The following is an 11,718-nucleotide window of genomic DNA, read 5'->3' as shown; positions in this document are numbered from 1 at the left end:
ATGAGTGTATACTTCTATTAATATGAACAAACAAGAGAAAGCGACAGTTCTAGCATAAGCTCCTGATGCCTGGCCTAGTGTGTGTGTGTGTGTGTGTGTGTTTGTTTGCTGATTCATAATTCGTTCATGAGCTGCAGATTTTTAACAGCCGGAACAAATCTCCAGCCTATAGACAGAAAGTACTGGATGTGCTCAAGATATTTTATTATTTACACTTTATTGTTTACACAAGATTATTGTTTACCTGTTGTAAAAAACCCCACATGAGAAAGGTTTCGAGGTACACAACAAGACATCTAAAAAGCTTCTCTTCATGCAACCCTTACCCAGTGTTGTGACACAGATATATGCAAATACATCTTGATGTATAAGTAAAATCCAGGCCTCTGTGTGTGTGTGTGTGTGTGTGTGTGTGTATTGAATTAAAATTCTCCCCCCTCTGTGCTGGGATCCACTTTCATCTTTTGTTTTCTCATCACCGCTTCCAGCTCAGTAGCTTTTCTTTCAGTCTGAGAGACAGAAAAGAGCAAATATTATATTCCATGTATTACAGAAAGGACAGATTGATGTGCTTAAAAAGATATTTCTAGCAAATATGTGTTTGTGTAAGCAGACCACCTCCAGCTGGGCTTTTTGCACCATGATCTGGCTGTAAACTCTGGCCCCCTCTAGAGGAGAAACCTTGCAGAGCTCCTCTTTACTCAGAGAGAACAGCTGAGCTCCGTCAAGAACCCCCAAACTGTTCACTGTCCTGAGAGAAAGACAAAGACATTTTTTTAAATGGCTGGTAAATTTACCTTAAGAATAAAGAGAGACACCATATTGCCATATTTGGCTAGCTTTTGTATGAAGTGCATGTGTGTATTTTTAGAGAAAGTCTCACTCATCACTGAAGCCTTTGCCTCTGAGCCAGTCCTGTACCTCAGCCGGAGGCGAGTGGTAGTTGAGAGGTACCGTAGTGTCACTGGCCTTGTTAATAACCAGGGGCCTCACCGATCCCGGTCTCCCATTAGCCAGCCGCTGTGCAAGCTCATTATTCATGAGCATGACTGAGCACAGAAACATATTTGAAGAATGTGACACAGATTATTCAGAGCTTATGAGTCATAACACTAAATAGACTAACTAGACCTGACCAAGAAATGGCTTGAAGGAAAACTACCATTGAACATTTTGTGCAGTCCATCTAAGATATGCTGCCATTTTGAACCTTTATCTCATTTCTACAACCAAGCAGGGTCTTGCTCAAGGGCCCAGGAGAAGCAGATCATCAGTAGCCCAATATCTTAACCACTGTGCATTTAACCCACATCAGGGTCAAGATTGAGTCAAATTCCTAATATTTAAGCAAATTAATTTCCCATTTAAAAATCAGTTCCAGTTTCCAAAAATGGAGCATCAATAAAGTGGACTCTAACACCAGAATTAAATAATGGTTGAAATGCCATCCTGACTATTTTAAAATACTGATTCAAATTAATGTGGAAATGAATTAATAGATTATTTTTATTTATTTATTATTATTTCATTCAGATATAGTTTCATCTAAAATGGTGACCCTTGGTCTTCACTCAACATTCAAACTGCAATATTACATGCCAAATATTACATGTAGACAAAAAACCCTTCCATTTAATCCGGGCTTGGGACCGGCACTCAGAGTTAACCCTTCAGTGGTTGGGTTAGTTCCCTGCCCAGGAATCAAACCCAGGACCACCAGGAGGAGGACAAAAAAGCTAATGTAATTTCATTAAGCTAGGTTTTTTAGCGAAATGTAGTTGTTTAATAATTCACCTAGTACCTTTGCTTATGAAAAATAAACTTGGAGGAAATTAACTACTACATTGTATTGTGGTTGCACTAAAAGGATTGTTTTGTTTTTTTTCGTACAAAAGGTGAGCTTTATTTTAATTCTACTGTGTGAAGAAATCTGTATTGGTATTGAAACATAATTCTAGACTCCAAAACTAAAGGTATTAAACATGCACTACTGGAAAAACTGGAAAGGAAAACATTACCTTTCTCGCCTGGTGGCATGTTGACAGGGTGGGTCTCAGTGTGAACATGGTCTCCCCCTGACGGAGATCCTCCTGAAGGATTGGGTGCCATATATGAAAAGCGTCCAACTCCCATGGGAGACAAAGGAACATTCTGTAAAAACGGAAGTGTTGATTTGAAAATACATAAATAAATGGTTTATTTAGTTAATAAAATAACAGAGGCAAAATATATCCTTCTGGTTAATGGGTTAGAGTCATTTCTGGTCAGCTAGAATCATTATTATGTCACAAGCTGGAGAGATAATAATGGGATAAGCAGACTTTTAGGTTCCCAAACCACAAGGGGGCCATGTAAGAATGCAAGATTTAGTGTGAGTGTATTTCTGAAGACAGTTGTGTAGCCTCACCATTGAAGGCTTGCGCATTACTACACTGTAGTCTTGGTCTGTCTCGTTGACAGGCTCCAGGATATTAGACGGAACAAAGCCGATCTGGTCATAACTGTTCCTACATTTCCACCACCGCTTAGACGAATCCAACACCTAGAAGAAAGCGAAAATTCAGGAGACTTTATATTGCAGTCATTTGGAGATGACTTTGCAGATGATTATGATGAAGTCATCAGCTGCTTTGTTAACATCTTGGCAAACAGATGTTCCTGTCTTTAAGGTCGTCAGTAAGCTGAATAGGGTTAGCGCGTGTACCTGAAGAGTTTCTCCATGCAGCACTGAAAGCTCACTGCTGTTCCGAGCCACAAAGTCATAACTGCAGCGGTACATCTGGTCAGGAAGTGGAATTTCCATACTGTGTAAAAAAAAAATACACAAACATACACGCAATTATCCGCCAGTCCGTGAACAATTATAAGTTTACAGCTCATACAATGGAGCTGTTCGTGACAAAAAAAAAGTCACTATAATTCATGCTAACCTCAACAGACCAAAAAAGAAGTAAACAAGAAGTGAACAACATTTACTTAGTAAGTGTTTACTGATGAGACCATGATTACACATTAAGAAATGATATCTCATATAATAATCCATATACCTAGATAAGCTAATGTCTGCTAACAATTATTAGCAACAGTAAACTAGCTTGTTTATCTGTTTTTTCTTCTTCTTGTGGTTCAGTTAGTTAACAAATAAATACGCTGTTTTATTTTTTAAAACACTGATTTTGTGCTAGTTAATCATGCTAATTTTGTCATTATCACACCCCAGCTCAAACCCAAAGTCTATCTCTGGTGCTTTAGCATAGCATTTTGACTTTAACCAATAAAAGTTAAAAATTTTTTAGGTTCAGAGAAAATGTAGAAAAAGCCTTCTAATAGTATTTAACATGATCAGGTGTTTCCCAAATGATAAATGTCACATACTGTCCACTATTATGAGGAATATTATGTAGTCTACAGTATACTGGTGGAATTTTGTATGTACTTTTTAAGCATCTGTATGTATATATGGAGCTTGACCATCCTACAGGCAGTGGATTTTATTATTGCTATTTATGTAAATTGGGATTTCTGTATAGCTTATCTATTCTCATCTTGTGAGAAATCATTGAAAAAAATGGCTAAAATGGGATCAAACAGATGGGTCAAAAGAATCCAAACAAGTTGAGGGATGTGTTCATTATGCTTCCATAATCGTAACATAACTATCATGATCAGCTTTTACCTCTCATCTGTGAGCTGGGGAGGGGACGAGGGTGGGCTAAATTCTGACTGAAATGACAGGCAGAGAATAATGAAGTCAGAAATTGCTGTAGAAAATGTGTGAAAAGTTTAGGTGTGAGTGTGAATGAGTGTGAGAGTGTGTGTGTGAAACCTGTTGACGTTGCAGCAGGGCTTCTTTTTTGTTCTGTGATTCAACCGGATCTTCAAAAGCCCGACTGTTTCCATCAAAGGCATCAGGCTTCCAACCGTCCAGAAACACTGGAGTATACGGGGATGCTGATTTATCATGCTGGGAGCTGATACACACACACACACAGGCACACATGTTTTTACTTTACGTTAGCTTGAGATCTGTGATTGTTTGCGTTGCATAGCACAGTCAGAGACTCGAGATTTAATGTAGAACAGTCCTAGTTTTAGTCAGGTTCAGAAGGCTTACTGAGGTTCCCTGGGTGTCATGTGTATTATATTTGACAAACTTATCGTTGTTTATTTTGCTTCAGGGATCAGAATCTGTTGCAGAGTCTTACAGAGACACACAAGTGGACATTAGACACTTGTTAAGCAAACTATGCGGTATATACATAGCCATGCAGCAGCCTATTAACTGATTTGTAACAACAAAACATGATTCAGGAAAGTCAGCATGAACTAATCGATGGAACCATTAACAGGGTAATATTAATAGTCTAAAGATAAGCTAATAAAAATCTAGAGCTAAAAACCAAACCATCTATCCATTTTCTATACCTGCTTTATTCCTAATTAGGGTCACGGGGATCTGCTGGAGCCTATCCCAGCACACATCGGGCAAAAGTAGGGGTACACCCTGGACAGGTCACCAGTCCATCGCAGGGCCACACATATAGACAGACAAGCTCACACACTCACACTCACACCTATGGGCAATTAAGAATTCCAAACCATACAAATTTAAAGGAGACACATCGATAGTGTATAGGTTACAGGTTTTGAACTGGCAGAACTTCAAAAATACTCGAAGGACCTTTTATTTGTATTTTCCAGTACAGTGAAATTCTTTTCTTTCCATATCCTAGATTAGGAAGTTGGGGTCAGAGAACAGGGTCAGCCATGTTACAGCACCCTAGAGCAAAGGGGGTTAAGAGCCTTGCTCAAGGGCCTAAAAGTGGCAGCTTAGCAGTGCTGCGGCTCGAACCCCCAACCTTCCAATTAGTGGCCTTAAACATTTAAACTACCACTTCTCATAAATGTTAACTGTAAATACTGTAACAGAAGAGATCACAGTTCAGTGTTTTGAACATAACCAATCTTAGAGCTTCTGAGTATCACAACAGAAATACGTCCGCGGTATCATCGTGAGTCAGCGAGCTTAAATCCTGGTGGTGAAGCAAAATTAGCCATTTTGTCTGAGAGGGAAGGATGGAAAACTTGTCTTTGTAAATACGTTAATGCTTGCTAACAATAATTATCAATGATTACCTAGCCTGTTCATTTGGGTTGTTATTTTCTCGTGGTTCATTTAGTTATCAAATTAATACATTTCATTTTTCCTCCAACGTTCAACAGAACATTGATTTTGTGGTTAATGAGACAGAAAATTATTTATGCTAGTTAGCTAATTTTGCCATTATCACACACCTTCGCTGAAACAAACACAAAAGTCTTTCTCTTGTGCTTTAATGTATCACTTTGGATTTAACCAATAATAACTTTTTTGGAGTTTAGAGAAAATGTGAAGAGCAATCAAACTGCATTCTGGTGTAACTTTTCACACAAGCGAGTTCGAAACCTGGTGGGGAAGGAGCAAAATTGGCCACGCTGTCTAAGAGAGAGTGATGACATACTCAATCACAGCATCTCTAGCCAATTGTAGGAGTCTGTACGCTTGTGTATATGGAAGATGGCAGACCGTGCTCTCAGCCGAGTGTGCTACGCTTCCCCGTGATGCACCATGAGTCAATTCAAGAGATGTGGATGGCTGGCTTAGCTGTTTTTTGTCTTAGCTGTTTACACTCTCTGGCTGGTAGATAGTGTTGGATAAGAAAGAGCTGGCTGATGGGTGGGAATTGGCAGGTGACCAAATTGGGGAGGAAATGGAGAGTGTTTATTCTCAAGGTTCAAGTTCAAAACATCTCATCTGCTCTAAAGTGCCAAACAAAACATTAAGGCTAGTTGATGACAGTCACATCACATGTTTTAGATCAGTCTATAGATGTTTCTTTAATGTTTGCAGTGTCTAAATAAAGTGTTACCCAAAAAAGCCAAGCGTGTCATTACACACACTTAGAAAAACATACAGAAACGTGGTTCTATTTACGCACTCTGATGCCATGTATTTTTGTTGAATGTGTATCTTTAAAAAGTTATATCTGTTATGTGGTTTGAAACAGACTGACAAGAGTGATTTGTGCTGTCCGTTTTAATTATAGTTTTTGTGGCCGTGCTTAAGATTTCTGAAAATGAAGCATGGTTTTTGGGGCTGAAATGAGCCAAAACCTGTAATACTGACTTTGCCTGGGTCCAGTTAGGCCCGAGAGAGCCCCACAATTCTCGTTCCCCCTGCGTGAGATTTTGCTGCAGTAAAGAAATGGCTCCATTGGTCAGTGCAGGACTGGACACGCCGGCTGCCAAGTCAGGACCACCTGTAGTTTTGACCATCTGGCAACACACACACACACAGAGTACTGGATTTGTTCATAAATTCATTCAGTATACATTCATAAGATTATCAGCTTTATACAAAGTCATATTATTCTTTCTGAAGTATATTATTTTACTAACGACTATTCGTTGTTTAACATTTTTCAATGTTTGATTCTTTTTTATTTATAATTCCATTCCTGGTCTATATTTATTCTATTTGATTGTAATTTTATTATTTATAATTCTATTCCTGGCCTATTTTTTATTCTATTTGATTCTATTTTTTGTAAAAAAAAAAAAAAAAAAAAAAAAATTCCTCCTTTATTTTTATTATATTTGATTTTGTTGTTGTTGTTGTAATTCTATTGCTAGTCTATTTTTATTCTATTTACTGTTTTAATCTGTCTAAAACCTTGCTAGTAAGTGTGATTCCCTCACAGTAAGTGTTCCGGGATAGCTATGTATGTTCATTGTGCTGCTGCCGCATGATTGGCTGATTGGATAATTGCAAGAAAAAGGACAGTGGGTGTCTAATTTCATCACAGGAAGGGTTTTCCAGGTCAGTGGAGGGAAGGTAAAGTACATGAACAAAGACATGTTTGCTGAAGATATTTCGGTGTGTATCTCATGTACACTAACCAGAGCCAGAGGAACGAACAGGTGATGCAGAAGTTCCTCTGAGTTTGGATCTGCTATGTCTGTTTTCAAACAATCCTGGAATAGGGAGAAACATAGTGTAGCTGGGCATAAAAACTAAAATAGACATGGATGTAAATAATAATAAGAAGAAGAAGAAGAAGAAGAAGAAGAATTGTCGGTATGTTTCAAGAGCTTAGTTACCAGCAAACTGAATGAGTATTTAATCTTCTGGAAAATGTCCACAAACTCATGTTCAGATAGAGGGATAACTTCTGTCATCATGACATCATCTATAGCACACACACACACACACACCAAAGTCATTATATCAAAATGTTGACTGTCATTTTGACTCATTTGTAAATGACCCAATCCCTTTGTCTCACTCCTCTCTTACAGCCCTGCTTCTTCTTCTTGCTGCTCTTTTTCTTTTTCATTTCCTGCTGCAAAATGAGTTGAGCATCAGCTGCCTGCTGCAGGTGGGCCATAAAGCGCTCCACGTCAGAAATGCAGTGGTTTAACAGCTCCTGAGAGACACACAGTATGCTCTTTACTGTGCAATTTAATACACATCCAACTACCTGGCCATTTCATCAAATGCACCTGGCTCATAAATGCACTTTGTATGTGTACAATTAATGATTGAAAGCCCTACATACACCTCCACCCTGTCCATCAATGGAATCATTCTCAGCAGCTGGGTTGAAAACCAAAAACCAAAGCTAACATTTGTGCTGCGGTGGAACATGGACACTGCAGAAGGCTAGAGGATGATTAATGCACTATGTGCACGGATAAAATGATCCAGGTCCATCGATAAGATATGTGTGTGAAGCCTAAGCCTGGATCCAGCAATGGCCCATTAAAGGTTCCTTTCCACTGATGGATGGGTTAAAGGAGGTTGAAAACCTGTACATAGGAACTAATTGCCTGTAAACAGTAACTGCACACAAGAATTTACAGAACGGTGAAATAAATCCATATGCTAGCTATACTCTCTAGATCTGTACTATATATGCATGGACAACTTGTTCATACACACCACGTCATGTTCTGGATGTCTAACTCGTCCCTTCGGCTTCACTGCAACACAAAAGCACATTTTCTATTCATTTATATTATTCAAAGATGGTTGAAAAAAGAACTAAATATGAACAAGATAATAAAATGTCCCCTATCTTTTTTCCATAGACAGCAATTAAACAGAGCACACACACCTTGTGTGTAAATGGGCTGGCCGTCTGGAGGTAAAGGTCTGAGTAAAGAATGTTTCCTGGGAACAACCGGTGGGGGATTCATCTGTGAGAGGAACAGAGAGATATTATTCATTCAGATCATTCAAACAATTTTATCTGGAGTGAGTATTATACCAGTCATCTGTCTCATCCTGTCACACACAATGTTCCAGAAATAGCAGAAGATGTGATATTTATTAGATTGCAGTAATGATTTGTATGCTTTTGAGCTCTGAGTTTAATGGAGGAGTGGAATGGTGCACGATACAGTGGTGACTCAATGGTTAAGGTTCTGGGTTGTTGATCGGAAGATCGGAATCGGAAGATTAGGGCGCCATATCATGACTGACCCTACGCTCTTACCCTGACCCACAAAGTTGGGATATGCAAAGAAAGAATTTCACTGTGCTATAATAAAATGCTTCTTTTAATGTTACTATATTAAGAGTTTAGTAGTAGTAAAATAATCAGAGTAGTAGTAGTAGTTCATCCCCAGCCCAGGATCTTATTATATCCCTGATCAACTCTCTGATCTCCTCTTCAGGTCACAACCTTGGGGAAACAATAGACAATCACCTACCCTTTTCCTCCCATGTCACACGCTCATGTCGGTTCCTTCTGTAGGTCAGAAATGTTTTGTCCATTTCTATCCACACAGTCTCTTTTCGAGACTGGACTACTGCAACTCTCTACTGGCAGGTCTAACTCTGAATGCAATTTGTCCTCTGCAAATGATCCAAAATGCAGCTGCATGACTTGTTTTCAACCTGCCTAAATTCTCCCACACCACCCCACTGCTGCATTCCTCCACTGGCTCCCGGTAGCTGAACACATCAGATTCAAAACACTGATACTTGCCTACAAAACAAAGAATGGACCAGCTCCCTCTTATCACAAAGCTCTTATTACTTCTCACACTGCATTGCGCTCCCTCAGATCTTCTAACACTGCTCCACTGGTCCCACCATCTCTCAGGGTAAGAGGTAGGCATACATCTAGACTCTTCTGTGTTCTGGCACCGAGGTGGTGGAATGAACTTCTTCTAGATGTCCAAACAGCTGAGTCACTGGCCGTCTTCAAACAACAGATGACCTACCACTTCCTGAAACACCCTTGTTCTAGCTCTTATTTTCCCTGTTTGTTTTTATTGTTGCATGTTGAAAAAAACCTGCCAACAGTTTTTAGGCTAATGGCACTGGTGTTGTATGTTGTATGTTTTTGGACAACCAATACAGTTTTTAGGCTGATGGTAAGTCTGTGACTTATTGACTTGTAAGCACTCTTGTATGTCACTCTGGAAAGAATGTCTGCCAAATGGCAGAAATGTAAATGTAAATCTAAATGTAAATCTAAATGTAAATGTAAATGGTGTAGTAAGAGGAGGAGGTGGAGGAGCTGCAGAAGTAGTTAAAGAAGAAGAAAAAGAAGAAGAAGAAGAAGTAATATTAAGACTAATAGGAGGAGGAGGAGGAGGGGCTGCAGTAGTAGGAATAGCATTAGTTGAAGCAGAAGTAGTAGTAAGAGTAGAAGTAGGAGAAGAAGGATGAGAGGCGGCAGTATTAGAAGAAGAAGTAGTCATATTACGAGAAGGAGCAAAAGGAGGAGGAGGAGGAGGAGGAGGAGGAGATGCTGTAGTAGTAGTAGTAGTAGAGGAAGAAGTAGTATTTAGAGTAGTAGGGGGGAGAAGGAGGAGCTGCAGTAGTAGAAGAAGCAAAAGTAGTAATAGTAGTAGTAATAAGAGGAGGCAGAAGAGTATTAATTAGTAGTAGTAGGAGTACTAGGAGGAAGAGGAGGAGGAGTAGTGCTAGCAGTAGTGGTGTGAGTAGTAGTATGAGGAAGAAGAGGGGGAGGAGGAGTGGTAAGAGTAGTATTGTCACCACATACAAATAATTACTGCAAAAATGAACCTCTACATTGTCCTCTTCCTCCATCCTTCTCCACTATACAGCAGCCAGGACTTTTCAGTGGCTGCTTTTATTTCATGCGTTTGATTGGTGTTCAGAGTCTACAATGTTTTTGGCTAAACATTTCAGAACATGCTGTTATAGCAAAATACTAAACATAAGCATTTTAACAGCATCACACCAACCCCGTGTTGATTATTTTCCTCTAAAAGCATGCTGTGACGCATCACACCAGCCCCCTGTTGATTCTTTTACCATTACATCGTAATATATGCATTATGAATTATATACTCATGCAGTCTTCGTCTATTTGCATTATTGTCTGTGTGGGGCTGCCCACTAAGTCTAACATTTTAGCTATTTAGTTGTTTTATAAATCCTTTGTGAATCAAGGTGCATGTGCTGGATCACAGTCAAAATTAAAACCTGCTTTTCTGTCATTCCCCTGCTGCAGAACATCCTAAGCGATGTTATCTCAGCTTATCTTGCATTTTATTTTTTCCTCAAATAAAGAAACTCGATCTACACAAGACGCGGAACAGAAAATCACAGGACAGAATCGGCTGTATTTAGGCTACGGAACACAAACCGGTTCAGGGTTCGCAGAATTTCACCTGGTGTAAAGTGTCTGGTTTGGATTTACTGAGGAATGTATATTAATTATGGTGTAAACATCAGATGAAAGTCTACGAAAATATAAGGTCAAGGTTATAATGAAAGTTTCTTAGGCTTGTCCATTGGTGTGGTGTGGTATAGAGAACCTTTAAAGACATAAGGTGTAGCAGTAAACGTGTGAGAACGTGGCATTAGACACATTCCACATACGATAAAACAGTTCTAGTTTACACATAATTTGATGTTTAGCACTGACATTTAAAGACTTTTTCTTCATAGAAGTTGTACTTGTAAAAGTTCTTTTCTTAAAACATTGCGAAGCAAACTTAGCTCCATTATCCTCACGGTGGGAACATTCCATTCTGTACCATGCATCCTATACACGTCCATATGCAGTATTTCCAGACATATCTATCAAACATAAGGTAGTACTTTTCGGAAACTGCAAAATCTGGTGGTCATTCATCAACCTGAAATATATTTTACATACTTTTTCCAGTATTTTAAATTACAATTCAGACATACTGCATTATAAACATGTGAATGAAATGAAATGAATATGTTGAAAATCTTTACCTTACGAGCAGATATGTGTCAGTCTCACATCTTCTGTTTACGCCTCATAGAGAAATGCAAAAACAAGAAAAACAAGAACACCTGTCAGGTCTCGACCAACCTTCTCTTCTCTCTCTCTCTCTCTCTCTCTCTCTCTCTCTCTTTCTCTCTCTCTATCTTTCTATCTACCTAAGTCTCTCACCCTTATTTAGACTCTCTGATCAGAATTACAGACACATGACAGGTCATAGTTTCATTCAGAAAATGTCCTCTCTCTCTCTCTCTCTCTCTCTCTCTCTTTCTCTCTCTCCGTCAAATAAATGAAGTACTCAAATTCCAGGAAGCAACTCTATCTGACCATATGCATATACACACACACGCGCGCCTACACCTAAATGCGTCTGTCAAGGACACTCTGTAGCTGTCTCAGGTCAGTCTTTCAGCAAAGCCAGTCTAACCAGCCCTCGCTC

At 39.2% G+C, this 11,718-nt stretch overlaps 1 protein-coding gene across 2 annotated transcripts; it reads right to left on the bottom strand.

Moving 5' to 3' along the window:
- Positions 1-255: 255 nt before the first annotated feature.
- eps8l1a (eps8 like 1a) lies at positions 256-11,641 on the bottom strand. 2 transcript variants are annotated; one of them, XM_058376269.1, is made up of 16 exons: positions 11,270-11,641; positions 10,950-11,104; positions 8,157-8,238; positions 7,982-8,022; positions 7,337-7,466; positions 7,141-7,229; positions 6,940-7,014; positions 6,167-6,315; positions 3,827-3,971; positions 3,677-3,723; positions 2,705-2,804; positions 2,408-2,542; positions 2,019-2,151; positions 884-1,049; positions 619-751; positions 256-509 (listed from the first exon to the last, which is right to left on the bottom strand). In XM_058376269.1, the coding sequence occupies exons 2-16, from the start codon at positions 11,052-11,054 to the stop codon at positions 423-425; spliced, it is 1,617 nt and encodes a 538-aa protein (XP_058232252.1). In that variant the 5' UTR covers positions 11,055-11,104; positions 11,270-11,641; the 3' UTR covers positions 256-422. The 2 variants fall into 2 exon arrangements, with proteins under 2 accessions (XP_058232252.1, XP_058232260.1); XM_058376277.1 differs by lacking the exon at positions 10,950-11,104 and having other exon boundaries at positions 257-509; positions 11,270-11,639.
- Between the last annotated feature and the right edge of the window lie 77 nt (positions 11,642-11,718).

This window comes from Hemibagrus wyckioides, linkage group LG02, assembly GCF_019097595.1.
Source record: "Hemibagrus wyckioides isolate EC202008001 linkage group LG02, SWU_Hwy_1.0, whole genome shotgun sequence".
In the NCBI taxonomy this organism is placed as follows: Eukaryota; Metazoa; Chordata; class Actinopteri; order Siluriformes; family Bagridae; genus Hemibagrus; species Hemibagrus wyckioides.
The sequence above is the reverse complement of the archived record's forward strand: the minus strand, read 5'-3'. Positions and strand labels throughout refer to the sequence as shown.